Source organism: Pavona decussata, unplaced genomic scaffold (assembly GCF_977016875.1).
Source record: "Pavona decussata unplaced genomic scaffold, jaPavDecu1.1 SCAFFOLD_21, whole genome shotgun sequence".
Lineage (NCBI taxonomy): Eukaryota > Metazoa > Cnidaria > Anthozoa > Scleractinia > Agariciidae > Pavona > Pavona decussata.
Window position 1 is genome coordinate 2,644,794 of NW_028145444.1, and position 26,515 is coordinate 2,671,308.

A 26,515-nucleotide genomic window follows, 5' to 3' on the forward strand; every position below is an offset into this window, starting at 1 on the left:
AAATAAATATAAACAGAGGGGAAAAAAGAAAAAGAAAAGAAAACTGAAAAAGTTATTAAAATGACCCCCTCCGCATGCGGCGGGTCATTCAAATGCGATTCAATCTGAAGAGGGAGGCCTGGGGCAGAATTGTCGGTCGCCGCGGCGATTCGCTGTTGATGTGTTCAAATGTGATGGTATGGTGTGAATACTCGGCTGAAACTTTTCAAAAATTGATTTGAACTTTGAGGTTTTTAGTTTTATCGAATGGAAAGTGTATTGAGGTATATTATGACAGCCTTCACCGAGAATCGAGCTCGATTTGATCAAGGAATCCACGTTAAGGTGTAGAGTAAGTGATTACCGCCATTGTTGATTTCTGTTGTTGATTACTGTACGCTTTATTGTAAACAAACTTGAGCTTAAGATTATTTATCTACTTGACCTTTATTATGTGAGAACCGACCGTTGTTGAGTCGTTTAACAGTTCCTTTACTTTCTAAACAGATACTGTTCTTGCGTCTAACCTTGGTTGGATTCTTGGACTTAACTTGCACACTGACCTATGGCAACGTTATCCCTGTGTCAAATTTGAATGAATTCGTGATTTGTGGTTGATCGGCCGCGGGATTACCGATGAAAGATAAAGTTTTCCATGAGAGCTCACAAAGCGATGACAATAGTAAGGTGTTAAACAGAACTTCCACCTCAAAAGTGCCTCGTTTTAACAGCCCAGGTGGTAAGTGCCTCGCATTAAAGTTCTCCGTAACGTTTTAACTGCCGCCGGGTTTGGTTCATTAGCTCAATTAAGTACTTGCTTAATGTAACATAACAGTGGCTGATTTTCATGAAGGAGATTTTTATGTGACATATGCACTGGGGAGCGCACTAATTAAATTATCTACTGCAGTTGATCATAATTGTTTGACATGTATCATTTATTTTTGATCAGGTATGCTTATATTAGGCTATTTTACTGCTGTTAAAGGGCTTTAATTGCCATGACCAGTGTGATCAGTTGATGACGATTGTCCAATTCTAGTTGATGAACCAGTGACAATTGATAGACATTTTAAATTAATAATTGTCAAGTGTTGTTGATTGCTACACGACTAGTAATTATCCAGGTAGTTGCCAACCAATCACAAGTAATTATTAAAGTCCTTAATGTTTTAATGCTATATGTTTGTGGCTTGATTGTAATTTTTTAGTGAATTTGCTCAAATATACCCCCTTTCATTGAGTCAAACATTTAACCTGTTTCCACTGTGTACCACATCAGCACTCAGGGGTATAAAGTCAAAAGACAAGAGAATCTAACTGTCCTTGGTAAAATTGCAACCTGCAACAGTTTATCCACGACAGTTTACCTGCGACCCGCGACAATTTACCCGTGACCAATGACGATTAGCTTCCCCCTCAAAAGACTAGGGATCATGTGCAAAAATCCAGCATCTCATTTGCGAGAAGTATTTTTAAAAATAAATATGAAATGTGGGAGGGGCTGACTCAAGGCAGTCAGTGGACAGGCATCCATTAGCAAAGGGGAACTGGGAGGAGGAAGACACAGGAGAAAAACTTTATTTTTCACAAGCACAGAATGCAGGAGAAATAAGAAAAACTTTGCAGAAAAATAATTGCACAGAAGTTGTTGTGGAACGAAATGGTAGTGAAGAGTTTGGGAAGGGGCACTTACCATAAATTATTTCCCTTAGATCTTCAATTATTTGACAAGGAGTCTAGAACAACACAGCTTGTTTTCAGCTATCAAGGAGGAAAGAAGGTTAGTAAAAAAACTAAGTCAGATAAATCATTGTGCACCATGATGTACTTTATAATCATCATTAATTTATTTTTATAGATTTATTAGTGATAATAGGATGATCAGTTTATTTCAACATTTATAAGTCAGAAAGCAAGTGAAAAGAACTTGATTTTTTTATCTTTAAAATTCTGTAATGATTAAGGTGAAATTAAACTTTAACTGTTTTACCCTGGCTTAATTGGGCTTTTTATCATGCAGGCAAGACAGTATGTCCAAATAATTTCCATTTTAAAACTAAACTTGTATCATGAACTTGGAACTGTTTGTCTGAGCTTGCGGGCTTTAGATTTTTTTGCTTATAATTCTAAAACTTGTTTTAGGTTCCAAAACTCAGGGAGCCAAGAAACTTATATGCATTTTGTAAAGAAAAGGGCCAGCAGTCTTCACCAAGATGGTAAGAGAGAGATTGAAAAGCTCATGATTATATACTACAATGTATAATGCCAACCCCTCAAAACTCCTATAATGCAATGAGTTACTACAATCTAAAGCAAAGGGAGTTGCACTCAGTCTTCTAGAAGTCATCATAGCTGGAGTTTATTACATGTGTATAACCCAGTGTCTTGCTGCTGTTTAAAAAACTTGGTGATGATCTACATGTCGTCCGATAAGATGCTATTAAACTACATCTGCAAATGGTTAGACTTCCTAGTCTTCTTGGATAAGGATCACAATAAAATGCAGGTCCCACCTTATAACACTTGTTCCTGATAATCTGTGGGACATTAAAGAACCCACACACTGTTTGAAAAGAGTAGGGGACGTAGTTCACGGCGTGGTGGTCTATCTCTATCTCTGATTTCATCTGTCTTTCGCATTTATGCATGGGTTGGGTGGGTGGGCGAAATCAAAGTATAGACTGATAGTGGCTGCCAGTGGCGTCTTTACATGCTGACGTCTGATCTTACTCCATGAGTGTTTGGGACTTTGTGATATGTGCAGTATATAAATACATACCATAATAATAATAATAATAATAATAATAATAATAATAATAATAATAATAATAATAATAATAATAATAAAAACTTTATTTCTATGTCAATATAATATAGCGGTTTCCGGCTAAGGTAGGACACTTATCTAAACCATTACCATCACATTGAAGTATCAGGCTTTTCAGGGAAGATACAATTGTGATTGTTAGTAGTACATTTAGGTTCTGATTAAAGTATTTCAATATGATAAAAATTGTGCTCTTTAGTGATATGTGTATCTCTGTTTTCAATAAATTTGATGTTTGCTTCCACCCGTATTTAATTTGTCTTCTTTGAACTACATTTTCCATAGGCCTGCACAGATGAAAATCCTGCCAGTTCGACCCAAGCATATCCACCATATACCAAAAAATTCAGAACCTTTTGTCAAGCCAGGTTTGCATTTATTTCTTTGTTTTTATGAAAGGATCAATAAAGGATGGAGAAATGATATTATATACATGCATTTTTTCAGTCAATGACAGTCACTGACAGGCATACTCAGAAAAAGAAAATCTGAATTCTCCCAACTGGAGTCCAACCTATGATTTTGGAGGAAAAAATGGAAAGGGGCCGTTAATGTTACAAAGGACCTTCTCAAGAGAATGTCTGATTACTAGTTTGGAGTACCTGCACTGAGCTACTGGAGACTCGCGTGAGCTATTAGGACATTAAACTACGGTACATGTAGGTTCATGTGACAAACATCCTGAATACTGTTAGGATTTGAATGTCAATGTGTGCATGGTATGTGAAAGAAATGTGAATAAATATAAAAAAATATATATAAAAATATAGTCATTTATGATTATGAAATATTACATCACATTTCTTTCAAGGAATGCAAATTTAAAAATGACAGGAACTACCCAGTATTTGTCAGTTAACTGACTTGGTAGCCGTGGATTTATAAAACATCTCTTCACGCCTGCTGGGGCAATAGTAATTGCAGTGTACAGTAAATTATTTTCCTTTTTTATTGTTTTTAAGATCTTATTAATTTTCGCTCATCAAACTTTACTGTAGAGAAGTCATTAGATGACAGCAGTTTTCCCAAGCTGCCTTGTGATGAGGGGGTGGTGGTGTTTAACAATGAACCAGGCCCTGAGAAATATGTAAGTAAACTTGACACTCACTGACTACTGAGATGTAACTCTGTGTGAAAATGGTGGAGTTTATTCCTGGTGGATAGTCTAGATGGAAATTTATTTCTTTATTTTATAATTCATGAAGAGAAAATAAAGAAATCACTACCATGAAGGAGGTTTGGAAAAGCAATCTAAATTGTTACAAAATTTGGTGAACTTTTGTTTTGAATTTTTCCAAGAATTATAAATACATAATGCTTTAAGAAGCTACATGGCAAGAACTGAAAGAATGATATCTTCTGTTCTCTGTGGCAGAATTTGCTGATTCAAACGATAAAATTCTCTCCATTCATAGACAAGATTTTCCTTCAAAGTTTCTGTGATGCGTCGATAACATTTATTTGATTTTTCTGCAAAGAAAAGTTTTTTTTTTCAGCACGCGCCGGCCTGAGTCCATTGTGAAATGTTATTGTCTTTAAAGCGTCACGGCAAGAACTGAAAAAAACGATATCTCCGGTTCTTTTTGGCAGAATTCGCTGATTCAAACGGTGAAATGCTCTCTCTTCAAAGCCAGGATTTTTTTTCAAAGTTTCTATGATGCGCCGATCACATTTTGTGAACATTATGCGCCGAACATTATGCGTTATTTTTTGGCAAGTGAACGTTTATAAAATTATGCTGCCGCAAGCGTGAGCAGAATTGCAGCTCAAGAAACCGAGTGCTTTAGAAAAGACAATAAAAATATCAAATGGTTCCCTCTTAACATGAGGCTTATCATTTTGGCAACATTTTTTATTTAACGAGGAGATTTGGGCAATACTTGATACTCATGCACTCGATATGATGCTCGACAGCGGTCAACAACAAACAGTCGATATAAAAACAAGACGATCGATGGACATGCAGCTTGACCACCAGTTTTTAGCATTTTTGAAATGCCCATTGAAATCAACAATGACCTTTTCACAATAGAAGAAACAATAGGCTAGCTCATACATACTAATGATCGCTTATGCGTATAAGTCAATACGTGTATGCGTATTTACGCATACGCGTATTATACGCGTTTTACGCGCATATTTTGGTTCGCTTATTTCTGAGCTGCACTGTATATCAAACACTCAAAAGAGTGTTTAATGCAATTTCCAAACACTTCAAAGTTGCATGGTTGAAAGAAACTCGGCTGCTCCTCTTTTTTTCAAACCACATCTTGGTGTTTGGAAATCAGATGAAACACTCATGCCTTGTGTTCAGTTATATATACGGTCACATGCATTGCAAGCCTGTCATTAGTAGCTAGCAGCTGGCAATCACATCCAGCAACTGGCTAGAGTGGGCTTCTGTGACAACAACAGTTGGAAATTTTATTTTGTTTACAATTACTTGCTATACTCCACTGTAACTAATCCTTTTTAATGGCAACACAGTTATTATTTAAAATTATGTGTAATTATTCCATGATCAGCTTAGAAACCAACACCAAACTCATGTTAGCACTTGTAACTATACAAAGACAAAATGCTTGATCTCTAAAGGCCCTTTTCTTCCATTCTAGGACTTTTTTGCAACCATTTGGGTTATTGAAAGTGCAATACATGTATGTCATTAAAATAGACTTTTGATTCCCTGCAAGTTTAGATTATTTAGTAAATAACATCCAAACATAAGACTATAATATAAAAAATTATCATATCCCCCATTCAATAATTATGGCGCCGCTATGATTTATATGAATTGACATTTTGATTGAAAAATATATATAAATGTGAAGGAAAACTTGAGTGTTTAATGTTCTTAATATTTTCAGTTCCTTAGATCACGTGTTGGAGGCAGTCAAATTTCTAACAAACCTTTTTACAAGCTGACATCTCCTGATGACTCCACTCTGCTTTTTGAGTCTCGATTTGAATGTGGCAATCTTATGAGAGCCATAAAAGTGTGAGTACAATGAAATACATTGTATTATCATTTTTTAATTGGGAATGTGAAGTACATAAAAGTATACATATTGATGGTGAACTGATCATATAAGAAGATTCATTGCACATTTATAAATGGATAGCAACAGTAGAATCTAGCTGTTCATACTCGCACAGACTTCAGAGCAGTAAATGTCTACATTATTTTACAATCATAACAATTTCGTTGCGGCATTGTCCGGCAAAATGTTTATCAGGTTAAGTGTTACAGACTTACTGTGTAACATTTCAACTTTTCAAGTAGTATCTACCAGCTGGATTCCAGAGGTTTTTCTCGTGCGTAGCAGGAACACTTTTTTGGTCGAAGGCCGAACCCACGAGCAACAAAGCCGTGAGAAGACTATCAGGCCTCATTTTGATGTCACATCCTAGTTGAAGACTCTGCATTGTTAATTATTAGGGCTGAAAGATTTTAGTCAAACATTGAATTCTGTGAACACTTGCATATCTTTCATAATATTGATGTTCTGTTTCATTAATTCAACCCGTAGTAACAACAATGAATACCAGTTATGGCTGAGAAATGACTTGTATACCAATAAACACACCCAGTGGTACTACTTCAGAGTTCAGAACACGCAGCCATCAGTCAAGTACAAGTTCACAATCATGAACCTGTTCAAAGTAAGAGAAAGAATTTTGCAACATTAATGGGCGTGGTCTTGATACTTTTAGGGTTAATTTAGACTGTGGTATTACAGGATTACCACAAAGGGAACTGTGGTCATAACAAGTGTGTTTGAAGAGGACCCACCTTGTGTGGGGTAGGGGGGGGGGGGGGTATCGAAGACACTTTCATGAACATTAAAATATCTCGAACAGACGCAATGAAAAAAGATAGTGTTTCTTCTGTAGGTATGTGAAGGTATACCTTTCCTGTGAAAAATGGTACTGTATGTAAAAGGTAAGGGTTTGGCTGTCAGGGCAGAGCCTCCTCGCGTTAAACTTGAGTTTTATAAAAGTGATAATGGGGTTTAAACTTAAGTTTATTGAATCACTGATCTTTTTAGTGATTGTGCCCATTGTTTTTTTTTCACCCTAGTCTGGTAGCTTGTACAATGAAGGCATGCGACCCTTGTTATACTCTGAGATGGATGCCGCAAAGAAGAAGATTGGCTGGGTCAGGACTGGTGAGAATATCAAGTACTACAAGAATGCCATCAAGTAAGGCGCATATGATTCTTAGCTGACTTATTGTTAACAATTCCTGTTGAACTTTTCTAGATTTCCCAGCCAGTGGGAGAACGACCAGATTTTTAAGTCGTAGGTCACAACCGGCCGCCCAAAACAGCCACACTGTGAATATAATGGGCCGTTTTGAAGCTCTGACTCTGACACCTTATAAATGAGACATTCTCAAAATGGTATGTGCCGTTATTAGGACGAGCTGGCATATAGGTAGTCCCTCAAATTGCCGGCCAGTACTGATAAAAAGGTTCAAAGCGTCCATAGTTTTCTTGCTCACTTGCCATTAGTGTGCCGTAAAAGTGAATTAGGGTATGCAGTTGGCTACGTTGCACCCAGTTACAGCGATTTTCAATCGAGTGTCGTAAAACCAAAACCAAAGTAATTTACTCTGGCCAATCACAACAGGTGTAAACAGCGCAATGAACCAATCAGAATTCAAAGCAAATACATGTAACCGGCGCCAAGCGCGGGAAAACGCGTGCGAGCGAGGCACGATTGGTTTAGGTTTTGATCCTCGTTGGTTGAGAAAGTGGCGCGAGTTTTGTCAACCAATCACAGAGCTACTAGTAATGCAAAACCAAAACAAAAACGCAATTGCTTTTGACACTCAATTGAAAACCGCTCTACACATGCAATACAACAACTGAGTACAAAATTATACAAAGAAATTGCAAGGTCGATGAGTTGAATTTTTCTTGCCAAGTAACAGGCTAAGGCCTAGGTGTGCACGTCGTTCTTGCACGACTAGATTCAGTTGTACGTGTAACACATAAAAGTTCACTGTGCCCTGGGAGTGGAACGTTAAATTTTCAAAAAATTGCATCACCTGAATTCAGTGTCGGTCAATAATGCCTCCGTGTTACCCCAGTCCGCCATATTTAAGTTTGCAAATTAAATAACTTTTCGTGTTCTTGCAGACGCGAAGACACAACAAAAGACAAGTACCATTATTCACTGACCTGGACATGCGAGTTTCCTAATGAAGACGACACTTATTATTTTGCCCATTGTTATCCGTACACCTACTCAGACTTGCAGGTTTGTTTCAAAAATTAAAACTTTCTCAGAGTTGGAAATTAAGCTTCCCTTACAGTCGACTGTGCCAGTTGTGCAATTTCAACTTAGTTTGTAGCTGATTCTTAGCCTTTTCGGGTCATAAAATAATAGGTTTCAATGAGCAAAATACTCTGCACTTGCGTTACTTATTTTCGAATCGCATTGTTTCTTGTTTTTAACCGTCCTCTGCAAAATAGGAACGTGAAATAATCAAATCGCAGTTTTTATGGGAACACGAGCACACGACGGACTGAATTTTTCATTTTCTTTCTCCGTTCCCAACAATTCAGTTCCTAGATAGTTCGGCTGCATTGAACAAGTTGAACAAATTGAAATAATTACAAAGAAGTCCAAATAGCCGCGAAACTACATACGTGTATAAACACAAAATGCGTTTTAGGTTGCGCATCGTATTGCTAACTTTTTTTTTTTTCGTTTTCCACCAAAGGAATATCTTCAGAACTTGAGGAACGACCCAGTACAATCCAGAATTTGCAAACAGAGAGTGCTATGCCGCACACTTGCTGGAAACTTTGTTTACGTGCTCACGGTGACCAACCCATCAAGGAGGCCAGCTGATGCAGAGGTACAATAAAACTTTAAAAGTGGTTAATTAAACACGACAACAACAATAACAAGAAAACCGAAGTTTCGTAATCACTAAAAAGCCAAAAAAGCTATGTTTACAGTGTAATGGTCAACCGCTGTTGCAACGATAAGCGAGTTTTAAGTTTTACAATTCCTGGTCGATTTTTAACGGATAAGTTAATTCAGAGAACATCATAGAGCAACAACAGCAAAATGTACAAACAAGCTATTTTCGCTGGATTTTTTTATCCTTACAAGTGAAATTTGCCTTTCAATTTGCCAAGCAGTTTGAAGATAAACTTACAGATAACAAAACGTTGTGATAGTGTTGAAACTGTTCAGAATTTTCATACTGAAATGAAACTTGATTGAATGAATTTTCAGTCCCTGATGCCTTACCCCTCATAAAGGGAAAGCTTCCCTTGTGTTATGCGTTGAGAAGTTAAATTTAATCTTGAATGACGTCAGACCCTGGCATTCACACTATTGGTATTGCGTTAACAGGCCAAACAAGGTGTCGTTTTGACTGCAAGAGTTCACCCGGGGGAGACAAACTCAAGCTGGATGATGAAAGGACTTTTAGATTATCTAACAAGCAATGCTCCTGATGCAAAGGTTAAAATTCGTTTCAAATTTACCACTCTTTTATTGCAAATTGAACATTTAATTTAATTGCATGGCAAGCTACTAAAATCCAGCTGTCTTTTCTTTCTAGCTTCTTCGAGACACGTTTATCTTCAAGATTGTTCCGATGTTAAATCCAGATGGAGTTATCATCGGAAACTATCGTTGTTCTTTGGCTGGTAGAGATCTGAACAGGAACTATAAAACAGTCCTTAAAGATTCCTTCCCTCCAATCTGGCACGTTAGGAACATGGTTAGAAAGTGAGTTACTTTCTTTTGTCCTTTACAACTATATGTAAATTGGGTGCGTATGACTAATTCGTGACAAACCAGTAGTCCTCAGATTCTAAATTAAACTAGAATTTAAATATGTGTTTTTGGAGGGAGAAAAAGCGGATAAACAAGAGAAAGCCCCAGGGAGCTTTCCATTTAGCCGAAAGTTTTGGTTTAACCGGTTGAAGTGCAAATGGCACGCGCGGATCAGACGGAAATTTTCGCAAACAATGGACGTCTTTGCAGGCACACTGTACTCCACTTTTTTCCGTTCCAACGTTTGTAACGGAAATTACCGTTCCATTTCTATTTTGTTGTCTTCTTGCGCCATCATTGCGCCACCACGTACTTTTATTGATCAACCAATGAAATTGCAAGGTTGGAGTGACTGGAAAAAAAAAAGGCTTGCCATTTGACAAGGAAAGTTTCCGAAATTTCCACCCGAATATTTGGCTAAATGGAAAGCCTCCCCCAGTGAATAGACTGTATTCGTATTCTCGGCATTGAATTGGAACAAGCTTGCACACGAGGGCTAAGCGGAGGGATCTTTTCACGTGCAAATATTTTTTAATATATACCTCCGCAAGAGCCTCCATTGTAAGCTAGATCCAGTTGAATAACGAGAATACGAATAATTATGGTCTATTTAACAATTATTCCATATCCAACGCGCCCTCGTGGGCCACGAGCGCGCATTGGATATAAGATGATAGATAGCCACTGAGCCGCCAAGTTGGCTATAATCATGCACATCCAACAAGCGCGAGTGGAATAATTGTTTTATCAAATACAATTGAGAAATATTGATTTATAGTCGCTGTTTCTTGAGCATGGTATACTGCCCCATATATTATGGCCGATAAGCCAATCAAATCCCTGGAATTGCATTATACAATGATCCAGGTTTTAATAATAAGTGTTAAACTCACTGGCTTGCAAATAGAGGGGAAGCCTGCGAAACAAGCGTTACCGTGGAGTTTTTTGCACTAAAAAGCCGATTTCCGTATTTTCGATGCGCGCGATTAATGGGGGGAGATTTCCGCGCGGTCAAACAGCGAAAAACGCACAAATGGAAACCCTTGCTGGGTAGGCTCATACAAGGGCGTCTGTGTTTATGGCGCAAGATTTGCGAATACAGCTGTTTCGACAAAGGTTGTCCAAAAAAAGCGGCGTTTTACGCTTTTTTGGACAACCTTTGTCGAAACAGCTTTATATTGTCGCGTTTTTCGCAATCTCTATAACTCTTAAGACGTGCTGTGTGTTATTTACTTGGTTGTGCAAAACTTTTCTTTCAGATTGTTAGAGGAGAGGGACATAAGTTTATACTGTGATCTTCATGGACATAGTCGAAAGCAAAATGTGTTTATTTACGGCTGTGAAAATAGGTTTGATCCTCTGAAAAGGCTCAGGGAGAGAGTGTTTCCTGTGATGATATCGAAAAATGCTCCAACTAAGGTAAAATATGCTGGAACTAGGGGGGGCACTGTGACAGAGATTTTGCTGTATTTTGGTCAAAACTGCTGAAATATTTGACAAAGAACCTTTCCTCTAACACGAGATTGCTCTTAGAGCACCAGGAGGGAACTAGTTAACAATTATTCCACAAGCGCGCGTTGGATATGAGATGATAGATAGCCAACGAGGCGCGTAGCGCCGAGTTGGCTATAATCATCTCATATCCAACAAGCGCAAGTGGAATAATTGTTTTATTAAAAAGAATCAAGAAATATTGCTAGTTCGTACTGATTTCGCTGTGAGAGAGGAACCAGCAGACAATTTAATGGCTGGCATTTCTTGGCCATGGTATAATGGCTCATATACCATGGCCGCTCAGCCAATCAAATCCCTCGAATTGCATTATACAATGATCCAGTTTTTAATAATAAGCAATATCTTGGAGGAAGAACAAACTGTTATCAGTTTTTTAGCGATTTCTCTAAGATACACAGGAAGAGCTTGAAAAAATTGGCCAAGTTTTTCAAGTTGCCATCAATTTCCATCCTAGCCATCCGCAGCCAAAGATAATTAATCCCTAGTTTCTGTGCAGTAGTAGGATTGTTGTTAACAAAAGTGAACCGTTCTTTGAACCTTTCTATAAATACAAATATATCTTTTGGTTATTCAAAGTGACATTGCCCCTTTAGTGTAACTCTACTTAGCGACAGGTTCCTTTGTGCTACTCCTCCCCCCCCCCCCCCCCACACCCCCACACTCTCCCCTCAGACGATATAGCAATTTCTAATTTTAGCAACTTTGACATTTTTTGACGATCTTTACCAATGTTTGCTTGGTAGATACCCTTTATTTAAGGACGGAGCCTCTTAATACTGGGTATTTTTGCGCGGTTTGTTACTGCGCATACGTTCTGCGCATCTCGGGATGACAAACTCTGATTCTTAAACGGTGCCTACTAATTCAAAGGTATTTTAGTGCCGTTTATGTCTGCGGGAAAAGTAGATCTTAATAAGGTGAGGGTGGGGGGTTAGGGCATAACCTGAGTTATGTTATGATTTTTTTTTAGTAAACTAACATTCTCTTTTATCGCAGTTTTCCTTTAAAGGCTGCAAGTTCAAGGTGCAAAAAAGCAAGGTCTGTCCATTATCATTTTTAAGATTTTCTTAATTAGATATCCTAATTTCGTTATTAAATTGAAGGAAAAAGATAATTTATGAACTTTTTCTTTATTAATAATTTGGAAGTGCTCTAATTCCTGTTGTTCGCCTTTGCTTGATATTCAGGAAGGAACTGGGAGGATTGTCATGTGGAACATGGGAATTATGAACAGTTTTACGATGGAGGTGAAGTTCGGGAATTTTATGTATACATCATATCTCAACAGACGTCGGTTCTCCTCAGAGGGGCACTGTCACGGGAAATTTTGCTGTATGTTGGTCAAAGCTGCTAAAATATTTGACTAAGAACCCCTTTTCTAACATGAAATTGCATACAAATACGTTTTTTTTTGGCTATTCAAAGTGACACTAAAATAGGTCACTGACTGCCGCTTTAATTTGTGTCATTTCGGAAGCACGTTGCATGCGAACACGTTGTATCATTTAGATAAGCGGTATTGATTTTGCCAATATTTCTTTACAAAAAGTTTCCCGAAATTCAGGACCACTGGGAACGGAAAATGTAAAATGCAATAAACTGTAATTCTATGGATTTTTCGCTTCCACCAAAATCTGTTATATTGGATCAGCCAACCCGAGTACAGAGATGTTTAGAGCTTGTCTTGGTGTTTTCTTTTAAACAGGCAACATTCTGTGGCTCATCGCTTGGTAAACGTGCAGGGAATCATTTTACCACCGCAGACTTTGAGTCTATGGGTTATCATCTGTGTGACACACTGTTGGACTACTGCGATCCTGACGACTCCAAGGTTTTAGTGTTAGCAGTTTACTAAACTGATTGTCATAACGTAATGAGTACAAACCAAACTAAAGAGATTCCATTGTAAATGACATGTGCAATGAAGCCATCGGGACTTGAAACCGGGCAGGAGTGTATTCTCAAAATGTTTGGGTGGGGATGTACTGCTGGGACTCTAAAACTCTCACCCTAAACCAGACTGAGTTCAGCTGCATTTTGCTACCCTGTTCTTTCCCAAAGGCCAAAAATCCCTGCCCTATATCCTAGGTTCGCTGTTTTCCAGAAATTCGGTCACTATCACAGTCCAGCCAAAACATCTACGTGTACAGCAACAACTAAAACACGTTTTTTAAGAGTCAATTCCTGGGAAACCCAGTATAGACTAAATTCGTCAAGCAATTGATCAGTTTACTGGAAAATAATACCCTATTCTAGACCAAAACTCTCTTATTTCTATACGCTATCCCAGACTAAACTCTTGAAAACCATACCCTTACTTCACAGCGTCACAAACCCAATAATAGCTAATCTATAGGAGTACAACTCCCCCCCCCCCCACCCCTCCCAGGGCTCGAAGCAAAAGCAACTAAGTCACGGTTTTGTTTTTGCTCTTTCACTGAGTGTAAAGATAACAATTTTTCGTAGTTAGTTAATTAAAGCACGCGCAGTCCTTCATTATATTCTTTGGCGACTTTTCAACTGAGGCTTGGAACAATCATTTCAAAACTGCTTTAAACTTCCTCCTGGCAAGATGCTCATTTTCTTGCCACAATTCCCTACTTACGACAATGCATCTGAAAGTCGAAGATCCTTAACCAGGATTCATAGTAAATGGTAATAATGATAAAACGTTCTCTGGTTAAAAGTTTCAAAATCTGCGAACTTTCGACAACCGCCCTGTTGTCTTCAATGGATAGAAAATGTGACTGTACGTATGGTAGAATGATTCATTATTTTTTTTTCATTATTTCATTGTTTTTCTACTTTGAATCATTCTACGTACAGTCACATTGCTCTCTCCGTTGAAGACAAAAGGACCAGAGAACGTTTTATCATTTTGACTACGCGTCTGTTGTGGTTTAAATTATCAGTTGGTGTAGCAAACAAGGCAATTGTTCTTCGAAGTTGCCGCCAAAAATTCATGTAATTCTTAATTTAATGCGATGGCGATGTTATTTCCAGTACATATCCATCTTGAGAGACCTGGAAATGAAAATGAAAGCGGAGATTTTGGAGAGCATGAAACGCAAGGGAACTGCAGCACCCAACCTGACAGAATCTGATATTGATCTGAACACTAACTACCCGTCGGATGTTGAATCAAGGTACGGAAATGAACAGTGCCCAAAGTTAATCACCAGTCGCTTAAAACAATCATCAAACCGAAACTAAAGTAATCACATCGGGTGTCTAACAAAGGCAGAAAATGTAATGATCCAATCAGAGGTGGAAGCAAAAGCATGTAACCGCTGCCGAGCGCGGGAAAATAGCGACAGACCAGCGCGGGGCGCCAAGTGCGACGAATAAGATACCGAGGCCAGTGGCGGGAAAACGTGCAACCGGTGCAGAGCGCGGGAAAATAGCGACCAGCGCGGGGCGCCAAGTGCTTCTGATCAGAGTACGAGAACGAGATTGAGTACGAGTACGACTTTCAAATTTCAAATCAGGCACAGCCCCAGAACTCTCGCTCCTTTCCATAATTTACTAGCAGATAAAGAGACCCTAGAAACAAGATTGGTGTGATAAGCGGTTACCTAATTAAACCACGCAAACTAGATTTGAAAAGTCGTACCCGTGCTCAATCTCGTACTCGCAGTCAAATCTGAATCTCCCTATTAAGATACCGAGGCCAGTTGCGGAAAAGGTGAAATCGGTGCAGAGCGCGGGAAAATAGCAACCACTTGGCAAATAAGATACTAAAACCAGTGGCGGGAAAAGGTGAAACCGGTGCAGAGCGCGGGAAAAATGAAACTGATGGGGGGCGCGGACAAACATCTAATAGGTGGAAAGGTGGAAAGTGCAAGAAAGAGTAAAACCGGCGGTAAAGGTTTTTTCGTGGCTGTATTTTTGCGTGGATTTTATGTCTGTTTTAAACTGACTTTAATTTTGGAGAGCTTTAACATCAAAAGGTTGTGGCCTTACACCGTGTTTTGGTCGTCGGTTCTCTGGGTAGCAAAATGAACACTGTACTGATGCGTTTTTCTCTTCTGGATACAGTACTGGTGGTTCAGACAGCTCTGTTTCAGATGGCCTTCCCATGCACCTTATTTTTGCTCCTGAAGGACTGCAAATGGTAGGTGGATCTGTGACGTTCCTATTCTTTACGTAATATATCAAACACGACAAGGTGCATGTGTTTCGTCAGATATCCAAACACTGAGAAGTAGGTTGAATAAACGAGGCGCAGCCGAGTCTTTTAAACGACTTCGAGGTGTTTTATATGGCTTCTCAAATGATCAATAATTCTTGGAGAAATTCAAGGCTAAAGTTGGCAAAATGTTATGGTAATTAGGAACATATATCCAAACCACGGGCACAGTAGTGATTTTCTTTGTTTTCTCTTGATGAATTATTAATGAGTTTGAGAACGTACGATAGTTAGTTCGCAGTTTATTTTAAGACGTTAACTTTAGGAGAGCTTGTAGTCTAAACCAAAACATGTTTACATTTCCAGTTTTACAAAACATTACAACAAACATATTTAGATGCGGGGAGTTCATCCACAGATTCAACATGTGCGGGCTAATAAACAGTGCTGACTGCTCAGAAGTTTTTAGTTGAATAGACTTTAGAATGTTAGCCACAAAGGGAGCTACTTTATAAGTGTACCGTATTGTTTGTTTACATTAATTTTGCATTTATTCACGTTTTCCCCGACTTGTCTTCTCCGAGATAAGTAGATGAACTCTACATCCTCTATCAGCACCAACCCTCTCGAGTTTACTTTAAGGTTCCCGATAAAACGTCAATTATTGAGTAAATCACGATATATAATTATAAGGCGGTTAGTTTCTAAAGAGTTTCTGTGGTGCTGCGTCGGTGGGGAGTAGAAATGAATGTTTGGTTTATCAACTGAGTTGATAACTGAAGGTAAATTAGCCACCGTAAAGAGATTCGAGTGCGGACGTTTCGAGCGTTAGCCCTACGTCAGAGCGAATCAAGGGATTGCGGGTTGTTTGTGTTTATACAGTAAGCAGTGGAGCTACGCTATTGGTGGGAGCATGGTATCGTTGAAAACAAGAATAAATTAGTCGAATAAAAAGCGTTTGTTGATTCCGTGGGTATTAAGAGTGCCAATTTGGAAGATGAATTTTTGTCCTAAATTTTTGCGTGTTTGGACACTTTCACCGGTCCCGTCACTGCTATACTGTTGTGTGAAATGAAAGATTTCTGTTTAGGAACCCAGGAAGAAAAAACTGAAAACAAGAAAGGAACGTAACAAGCGCCGTGCAAAGGCTATGAAAGTCAAGGATGTGTTGTTAGCTGATGTAGCTAAAAGAACCGTGGTAAGTACTTAACTTTGCGTAACCCGTGTACTTCCATGTCTGCTTCGATTCACCGTTAATGTTTTCCATGTATCTGGTGACTGACTTAATGTTTTTTTTTTTAACCATTCTAGGAACATCATGAACAACCGACAGGAGTCAAGTTAGTGTATCAAAAACACCATGCAAAGGTGGGACATTTTTGCGTTGCTCAATGTGCTCCATGTTAACTCATTTTGGCCATCTTCGAAGACCAGGGACAATTGGTACACTTCTCGACTACGTACCCTGGATCTTTAATGTTTCAGTTCTGTGCTGCAAGGAAGGTTAACTTGCAATCTTCTCTGCCTTGAATCCTCTTGCCTGCTAAAAATGAAAGATTTCCAGCGACCATGATTTCCCCTCGCACATCTTGCTGGTTGTTAGAACCATTCAACTGAGGCATTACATACTATGGTCAACCTCGTTACCAGGTTTTTCTCGGTATATTATTAGAGGGATTCAGAGTTACTTTTACGGCAAACAACAAATGACCACGTGACCATGATTATCCTTCATTTGCCGCTCGCTGTTTTTAGTTTCTCAGTAAAATTGAGTAGTTTTGCGTTGACACGGAAGGCCAGAATAGGCCATTTCCGGGTTGCTGTGAACCTCACTATGAACGCGAGGCTAAGTGCAAAACTTTTCATATGAAAATTAGTTTTGTTTACACAAAAACTTTGCAGTTAGCCTCGCTTTCAAAATGAGGTTCAAAACAACTCGGAAATGGATTATTGTTTTGCACTATCCTAGTGTTTGTATTGAGACTTTCGAGAAAACATAATCGCGAATCAAGCGTTAGTTGTTTGCCGTAAACGCGATTCTAAACATCTCTAATATCGAGAACTTGTCGACTTTCTTTCTGTGACTTTCTAGTAATCGAGTGGGTGTTTTTATTTTTTAAATTTTGAATTCAAGATATGTGGATTGTTCGTTAGTCCATGTTTGGGTATAGTGCACGTGAAGTGCTACTGTGTATGCATCTTCTGATACATTTTCTCAGCGCTTTAATATTAATCTTTATTCAGCGGTCTTTTCAGCCCAGTCCCGTGCGGATGAAGATAGACAATCCTCAGATAAGGAGACATGAGCACAAGGACAACAGCAGGTCATGCACTCCTTCCTCTCAACAGGACGTGTTAAGAATGGACGGTTCAGGATGCAGGGTAAGGCAATGCAGTGGCCTAACAGAAGCGTGGGTGAGGAGTGCTTGTCTCGAAGAGAAGGGGGTGGGGTAGGAAAACAGTGTTACCTCATTGAGGGACTGGGGGAAGAAGAAGGTGCATGTAACAAGTTTCCTTTTTGCCTTGAATTTTCTGATGAAAAGCCGTCTTCTTAGTTCTTTGGATGAAAAAGGGTGTATGGTGACGAAACTTGTTTTCGCGGTCAACTATACGAATACTAATGACTGTAGAATATGGATTCTTATGATGCAACACTACCCCAGATCAGGTCACTGTGGAATGGCCCCCGATTGTGTTTACTCGATTTTCAAATTGTTGTTAAACGAGGCAATTTTTCGCGCCACTTGCAATGCAGCGTCGTTTGCAAGACAAGTTGCAGGTGTAATTGCGCATGTAGCTGACCTTCTTCGCGCAGTTTCCCTCCCAACGTTCACGAGATACGTTTCAGCGTGTAACATGTTTTCTACGACTTGTAACACAATGCTTTGATTCGTGCCTTTTTTAACAGCCTCTTAACCAACCATAAGGACTACCCAAATCTGGGTGTCGTTGAGTAGTCGTCTGGTGTTCCGTGAAATGTCGCTGTTTTTTCCAGGTTTCGAAACGTCTTGCTCTGCAGTTGCATGTATATGTTGTACGATGAGTGCTTTCGTTGTCTCTTGCAGCATGATTACTTGGAAGCTGTGACCAATGCCTACATGATGAGTGGAGTACTTGTTACTGAGTCAAAAGGTAGAATGGTTTTGCCAGTGTGTTGTCTTAAAGAGAGTATGAGAAGTTTTCTTGACTGCTTTACTGCTTTAAATTCTTGGAGACCGTTCCCAAGTTTAGAAAGAGAAAAAAAAACCGTCATCGTGTGTTTAAGTCCTCCATAAGACGTCCCATCAGGAAATTTCACTTCCTAGTCGTGCAGTGACGGCAGAGAAATGTGTCAGAAAGTGTAATGCACGTGCAGAGTTGTATTATTTATTTATTTATTTATTTATTTATTTATTTACTTATCATCCACTTGATATCCTAACATTTCTTTCATCCAAATGGTTCGCCATCGTATATCTTCACTGGACGGATTTTGATGAACTTATCAATAAAAAATCCACAGAATCTTGAGGTCTTGTTTTACGGCTTTATACTTTGATCCGACAACGTTAACTGAAGTAGCTGTATACAGAAGACGCTCAGGCGGGGGAGCCACTACAGCAAGAGCCAATTACAGTGGTCCCCTTACATTTTAAAACATGAGGAACACGTACATTAATTATCAAAAAAGACTAGAAAAAGCACGACGGCTGCCGCATCAAACTGCGAGCGGCATTGCATTTAGGGCAGATAGTCCTCCACGATCTTATATCGTCCTGATCAAAATTAACGAGAGCATTATTGTAGTATTCCATCAGCATTCTTTTGAAAGATTGGTTTTGACTATTGCTTTTTTGACGTTCTTGTTGCCGTCGTCGTTGCTTAAAGCTTCTAGGCATTAACGCCGAGGAAACCCTCGTTGGAGGCGAGAATTCACAACAAACCCGACCCACATAGGCCGGTTGTTGTCGGTAATTAGTTCTTACTTCTTGCTCTTTTCCAACAGAGGTTCCACACTTCCGTTACACGGACGGTAAAACCTATTTGAAGGAAGCACCTTCCCCTGAAAGAACGGGCAAGTGAGTGTATTAATTAACGTACCAGTTCGTTTGATACCTTAAATTGTACGTGCTTTCTTTTGAGTTGTTTGTGATACTGAGTGTGGTTTTACATCTGAGATTGTTAAGGACAGCGCCTCCTGATACAGAAATATTTTTGAACAGTTTATGACCACATGCCGGAAAAGCAGATCTTGGTATGGGCTACTGGAATCCAAAAAGAAACTTGGGGGTAACGGGGCATTTCTTAGAGACAGTGAAATAACATTAATTCTAAAAAGCTGTGAAATACATAGCGTTGTGTGGCATTTTTTTCCAAATTGAACCTCAATTATATCTGAAAAACGCAAGAATACCCCCAATTTTCTTTTTGAGTACCAATAATCCTTACTAAGATGTGCTTTTCCTACATAGTTATAAACCGCGCCAAAATATCCCTGTATTAGTAGGCAACGCCCAGGGGCGGGGGAGAACACTCCATAGCGCCTGGCACTTTTTTTGTATCTGAATCATCCAACAAAAGTTCACGTCACATCCGGTCAAATTGGCGCCCAGCAGCAGTCGAATGATGGCGTCCGGGTCAGGCATGATTTCTTCGGATTTTTGAGCCATCCGTATCAGGAATTGTGAACTGTGGATATGAAAGATGTTGTAAAGATATTGCTTCGACTTCATGAGCAAGGGTTTTCCAAAGAAGTGATTTTTTTCTATTGTTTTGACGGAAAATACGAGACAGCTAAGCGTCGTGTCATGGCGAAAATTTCACACTCTCAAAACGAGTGGCGTTCAGAATTTAGTTCTTATGGCTTCTGATCGTTCGAAAGCTGAAATTTTAATAGCCTATCCCGTGTGCAACATAATGGAGGAGACATCGTCAGTCATAGTTTGCAGTATTAACATCGGGAACCTAATTATCACTCGACGTGAAGTGTTGGAAGCCTGTATCATTGAAGCTGTTCCAATTGTCTTCGTTGTAAGAGACTCGTAATCTTCCAGGTGAGTAAATGTAGTTATCTTCATTTCCAGTTCTTTTCTGCCGACGTGAGTACCTTTACATGTGGGCTTTAGAGTAATAAGTCGGTTTTGTGCTTCGTAGTTCTTTATAAAGACGCAAGTGACGTCCAATTAATAAATAGCTATAGTAATTCTCCTATCTGAAATGCATTCATATCATGTTGTCCTGCCAGTGCAGGCTTGAGGAGGGACTTGAGTCAGAAAATGTATCTGCGTGGCCTGGTTCATATTGCTAGTGTGAGACAGTTGTTAAAGTTATTGATGTCAAGCCATCTTAAACAATAAATTAAATAGCATTATTGCGAATGACATTATTTCTCAAGTATTGAAAGAAACAACCCCTTCACCCTTTATCTCATCTGCACTCTCACCACTTGGGTGCTCATGGGTTAAGGCTTTTTATACATTTGCACTATATTATTTGCACTATAATTATGCACCTGTGACATCAAATTGTGGTAAGAACAAACAGTATGCCACAAGCCACAGACAAGTGGCATGACTGATGTTCTTACCTTGTTTTGAAGTCCTCTTTGGGTTATCAAAGGACACATGGAAGGCCAAATGGACTTTGAAAACTCTTTATGGCTGACAATGTCATTTGTACATCATATAATTATTTACCAGTTATTTCAGTTATGTTAGCTGGTGCCAAATATTTAAGGGTGGGGAATTGTCTTTTTCTCTGTGTCCAAGGTTGGGGAAGAGAACATAAAGTAAAAAAAATATATATATATTTGCAAATTCCTGGAGGTTATCTAACAGCAGTAATTGACCCATACATTAAGTTCAAATAACATTGTCTCCTTTGAACCAATGAAATTCAAAGTTTATTTTGACAAGGAATATTGAGTTCTGTTCAATTCAATGAAAAGACAAAAGTTCAATAACCACACGGTCAGTTCTAAAACCACACATCAATTCAGTGACAGTAGACCAATGTAACAAAAACTATAGGTGATGTGTTTTCAATTTTCTCTCCTTCATGCTTGTCAAGGATGCAAATGAGAGGCCTACTTGTAAATTTCAAATTAGTTCAATTCAAAGAAGGCTTAAAAATTCAATCACCACACCAAAACAACAAACCCCCCGCCCCGCCAAAAAAAAAAAGGGGGGGGGGGGGGTTATATAAATGTATATATATTTATTAACCACCTGAGTGATAGCAGACCTCAAAATAAAGAAAATTTACCGGTGTGGGTATTTTTAGTTCAATGGGTCCTGCAGGTAGGGAAAGGGAAGGAAGTGGACAATTCAATTGAATTCAAATCAATTTTATTCACACTTATTACAACGAAATACAATATATTTTATAGCAAGAAAAAATTAAACGTGCAGAGCACTTTATTGAATGATTTTACCTTCTACGGAAGAAGTGCGTAGTGGTCAAAGGAGCAAGGTTTTTGTGTTGGCCACTTAACCAATCGACAGCAGTTTTCTATGGTCTATACTCTTATAGACAATAAAATGACATCAAACAATGTTCAAAACCCAAGTGGAACCACGAGCCACAGGCGAGTGGTTTCACTGCCAAGTTTTGGACATTTTATGGTGTCATTTTATGGTCTATTTAACAATTAGAAGAAGAGCTTGAGGTTTCTATCAGCTGATAGTTGGCAAGGGGCGAAGCCCCGAGCCAACTATCAAAGGCGATAGAAACCGAGAGCGAGTCTAATAATTGTTTTAGCATACCTCAGTGATCGATCTATAAAGCAAAAAAATATTTTTATTTCATAAATTTGATATATTTGTGCAATGATGCATGCTAAATCGCGCGCGCTCTGACAAACTGCTATCGATAGACGGCACCTGTGTAGCCAATCAGATTGCGCGTTATGCGATAGTCAGTCACTGAGGTATGCTAAAAGAGTATAGACCATAGAAAACTGCTGGAAATTTGTTTTTTACAATAACATGGAAAAGTACGAGCGGAATTGGCAATTTTTTTCATTGAAAAAGCGCGCGCGTTACATCTGACGTCATTTTTATTGTCTGTACTTTTATAGACTATAGCTATGAGCCAATTAGCGCACCGGAATTTGGTCAGTTATTGTAAAATACCTCTGTGCAATTAAATAAAATGGGGAAAGTAGAATTTATAATACTGGTTGAAGAGCTCTGCTAGCTAAATTAGGCTTGAGAGATGAAAATACAACAGTAAGGAAAAAAGTGTTTACAGCAAATATATAAGTATATAGTATACATTAAATTTTTTTAATTTTATATTTAATGTTTCGCTATCAAGTAAAAAAAGTTTGTATTTCTTCTTAAAAACATTGTGGCGCAGACACTTAACTTCCATTGGAATTGTTTCCCAGGTTTGTGATGCCACTACTCTAAACCGTGCTAAACCATAATTAGTTCTAGGAAATGGTCTTTACAGGTTTTGATTAGTGGCAAATCTGGTATTATATTTATGGATATCAGAAGCTAGGGAAACAAGATCATGGAGTGCAGGGGGTGTTTTTTTTTTTATTGTATTGTAATTTATGCACAAGGAAACCAATTTTCAACTTAAAAATGTTCTCTAGCTTAAGGATTTCTAATAGAGTAAAATGTTGTATTATCTCTTTTGTGTGCAAAGAAGATGCAGTGAAGGCAGTAATATGACTTATTTTTATCTTTTTAAATTTCAATATGGATATATGAGCGTATAGTATAGTTGTTTAAGCGTATTCATAGAGACAGTCATAGTATCTAAGTTTATATAAAATTCCAATTCCAAACAAATATGTTTGCATTATATTAATAAGGGTTATAAGTTATATTACCATAGTTTAGAATTGTCCTTACCTTCATGAAATTTTTAGGGATTTAATGTTTTTAATTTTTCGTTTTCATTATTTTATTTTTAGAGATTTAAACATCCCCCTGAGATGGCAAGAAAGGAAACAGACAGCAAAAGGAAGAATGCGACAAGACCAGGAGTAACTGCAATGGCCACTTAGCTACAGTGTATATGATTTTTTATAATTTACTGTGTCAAAGTCTAATAAATGTCTGCTGACAATAATTTTCACATTGGTGTACAGCATCATATTTGATTACATTGACTTATTCCTATGATCCAAAATTTGGTCTGTCAAGCTGACCAGCCATATGCCTTAGCTGGGCAGCCACCCACTGGGCCTCCATTACTGTTTTTTTTTTTTTTTTTAATTTGTTCGCTTTACTTTTTAACTGACTCTTCTTGTCTCTTGACTCTTCTCTCAAGTGCCACAATCCCTGTTTCCCTTTTTACAAGCTCCTCCTTGTCTTCTCAGCAGGGGTTTCATTAAGTTTTGAAGTAGGGGGGCACCTACAGGAGAGTAGCTGGGCAGAAAATTACACTTGAAGTGAATTTCTTTATGTTCAGTTTGAAAGTAGGCAGGTACTGACTCTTGTGTATCCTGGTACCGGTACCCGGGTCCCGCCTTCTAATGAGAACCCTGCTTCTGCTAACTGTATGGCCATCGCAGTTTCTTCCAGTCTTGTTGCTTTCTTCCATTCGCTGTCTGTTTCCTTTCTAGCCGTTTTAGGGGGATTTGCCAGTCTCTTTCCTTTTGAGTTTTTGTTTAAATCTTTAAAAATAAAATAATTAAAAAGAAAAATTAAAAACATTAAATCCCTAAAAATTTCATGTAGGTAAGGAAAATTCTAAACTACGGTAATATAACTTAAAAACCCTATTAATATAATGCAAACATATCTGTCCACTTCCTTCCCTCTCCCTACCTGCAAGACCCATTGAACTAAAAACACCCACACCAGTAAATTTTTTTAATTTTGAGGTCTGCTTTCACCCAGTTGGTTAACAAATATATACATTTATAAAAAAAATCCCCCCTTTTTTGGCGGGGGGGGGGGGGGGGTGGGTGGGAGGTTTGTTGTTTTGGTGTGGTGATTGAATTTTTAAGCCTTCTTTGAATTGAACTAATATGAAATTTACAAGTAGGCCTCTCATTTGCATCCTTGACAAGCATGAAGAAGAGAAAGTTGAAAACACATCACCTATAGTTTTTCTTACATAGGTCTACTGTCACTGAACTGATGTGTGTTTTTTGAACTATTGCTATGGTTATAATATTATTTTGACTTTTTGATTTTCAATGAACCATGGGACTTCTAGATTTTTACAACTTTACCAACGGACCACTAATCTGCATCATTGACAAGAAGAAAGTGGAACTATGTACAAGAAAAAGCTACATTATTGGGCAGCTGTTGCCAAATATGATTACAAAGACAAACAATGGATAAGTGAGCAATAGATTTTTAAATGCATGTAAGCCTGGGTATATACTCCATGGGAGAATGCCATGGTTGCACCGGTATATATAATATATGATAATATATTCCATACTATACACACCTTTACAGGGCTATACACACTTATATAGGAGAACACACTTATATAGGAGAATGCCATGGATGCACCGGTATAATATATTACACACCTTTAAGGGCTATACACACCTATAAAGAGATATACACACCTTTACAGGGCTATGCACACCTATACAGCGCTATACAGGGCTATACACACCTTTACAGGGCTGTACACACCTTTACAGAGCTATACACCCCTATACACAGCTATGCAGGGCTATACGCAGCTATACAGAGCTATTTTCATCTATACAGTGCTCATCACAGCTATACAGCACTATATACGCAGCTATACAGTGCTATATACACCTATACAGTGCTATACACAGCTATGCAGGGCTATACGCAGCTATACAGTGCTATATATAGCTATACAGTGGTATAGGCAGCTATACAGGACTATAAACAGCTATAGCGCTTGTACTACTAAAGGTTCTTGCACTAGTTGAGGTCCCTGCACCACTTTAGGTGCTTGCACTACTTTAGATACTCTTAATGCTCAACCAAGGAAGTACTAATACAACCGGAAAGTGGAAAAATTTAGATGAAATCTGGGTGGGAACCAATGAGCTGTGTTCTAGCCAATTTTAGCAGCCCATCCTGCTAAGGCTTTGACAGAAGAAGAATGACCAACCATGAGCATTGAGGTGCTAAACCAAAATAGCTAAAGACAGAAAAAATTATGACTATACGACTAAGTTTTAACTCAGGACCACTACCAATAATGCCCTCATGCTCACCTGGAACCCAGGCCGGGATTTATCTAGTGCCTACATTAATTAGTAATTGCAACCATCTTCACGAGCTCCTTTTATCAGTTCTTTAAATTCACCATCAATACATTGGAATATTTCCCACTGTAGTACTACTGTCATCAACCTTAATTATAAATAATCCAGAAATCCGAGGATTTTCCCGGAGCTGCCATTAAATTATACCAAAAATTAGAGGAAGATGGTGAGGGGTAATGAGGCAGTGGCGGATATTTACTGTGCATCATATTGTTTAAAAAATTTAAAATTTCGCTTTCCGTATCTGTTGTGATCGGGAAATTCATTGGCAATGTCGAGAAGAGAAGGTCTGTCTGTTCTCTCTTAACTTTATAACTGTTTTAAGTATCGTCAGGTTAATAGAGCGTTCGTGGGTCATTGTTGAACGAAAGTATCGCCACTTGCATGCAACTTTTTATCACAATGTCTGTTACTTAAATTATCCGCACCTCTATATTTGCCAGTAATTTTTTTCCATTAAAAATTAATTCCATTTCCTTTGCGATTTCTCCCGTTCTTTATTTATTTCATTACTTACTAAGTCATTCATCATACATTTTTTTTTTTTTTGGGGGGGGGGGGGGTAGCAAAAGCCTGCACAGACCCTCTATCTGCGGTCCCTGATCATGAAACGCTTATAGTATTAAGCAGTAGTGTTGGTATTCTAAATGGGCTTCTCATAGGACCCCCCCCCCCCCCTCCCTTCCCATGGAGTTACTAGTCTCACACTAGCAATATGAACCAGGCCACGCAGATACATTTTCTGACTCAAGCCCCTCCTCAAGCCTGCACTGGCAGGACAACATGATATGAATGCATTTCAGATAATGCACTAGTCAGTGGAAAGCCCCGCACCCCCATACCCGGGGAATGCGGGGCATTAGCGGGGGATTTTAGCGGTTTTTAGTGGTCATCTTTGCCCCAGTGTGCGGGGCGTTCGACAACATCAGACACAAATAACAGTGACCGGGGACCGTTAGCGGCTAGCAGGGCTTTGGCGGGGATTTCGCTTTTGAATAGGCCCGACTGTGAAGACAGCAACAGATAAGCATTTGTAGAATATGAAATG

The 26,515-nt window shown here is 38.7% G+C and overlaps 1 protein-coding gene across 2 annotated transcripts in view; it reads left to right on the top strand.

Annotated features, from left to right (window-relative positions):
* Positions 1-146: 146 nt before the first annotated feature.
* Positions 147-26,515, top strand: part of LOC146486220 (uncharacterized) — a 37,260-nt gene continuing 10,891 nt past the window's right edge. For both annotated transcript variants that reach the window (XM_085099522.1, XM_085099526.1), the window contains exons 1-24: positions 147-331; positions 487-718; positions 1,695-1,762; positions 2,125-2,198; positions 3,095-3,177; positions 3,808-3,896; positions 5,677-5,807; positions 6,340-6,472; positions 6,891-7,012; positions 7,954-8,074; positions 8,541-8,678; positions 9,185-9,295; positions 9,396-9,565; positions 10,873-11,032; positions 12,125-12,166; positions 12,316-12,375; positions 12,834-12,959; positions 14,132-14,274; positions 15,167-15,242; positions 16,348-16,455; positions 16,569-16,625; positions 17,502-17,639; positions 18,323-18,389; positions 19,243-19,315. In XM_085099522.1, the coding sequence (XP_084955648.1) occupies positions 616-718; positions 1,695-1,762; positions 2,125-2,198; positions 3,095-3,177; positions 3,808-3,896; positions 5,677-5,807; positions 6,340-6,472; positions 6,891-7,012; positions 7,954-8,074; positions 8,541-8,678; positions 9,185-9,295; positions 9,396-9,565; positions 10,873-11,032; positions 12,125-12,166; positions 12,316-12,375; positions 12,834-12,959; positions 14,132-14,274; positions 15,167-15,242; positions 16,348-16,455; positions 16,569-16,625; positions 17,502-17,639; positions 18,323-18,389; positions 19,243-19,315 (2,393 nt within the window). In that variant the 5' untranslated portion in view covers positions 147-331; positions 487-615. The remainder of the gene's footprint in view (positions 332-486; positions 719-1,694; positions 1,763-2,124; positions 2,199-3,094; positions 3,178-3,807; positions 3,897-5,676; positions 5,808-6,339; positions 6,473-6,890; positions 7,013-7,953; positions 8,075-8,540; positions 8,679-9,184; positions 9,296-9,395; positions 9,566-10,872; positions 11,033-12,124; positions 12,167-12,315; positions 12,376-12,833; positions 12,960-14,131; positions 14,275-15,166; positions 15,243-16,347; positions 16,456-16,568; positions 16,626-17,501; positions 17,640-18,322; positions 18,390-19,242; positions 19,316-26,515) is intronic.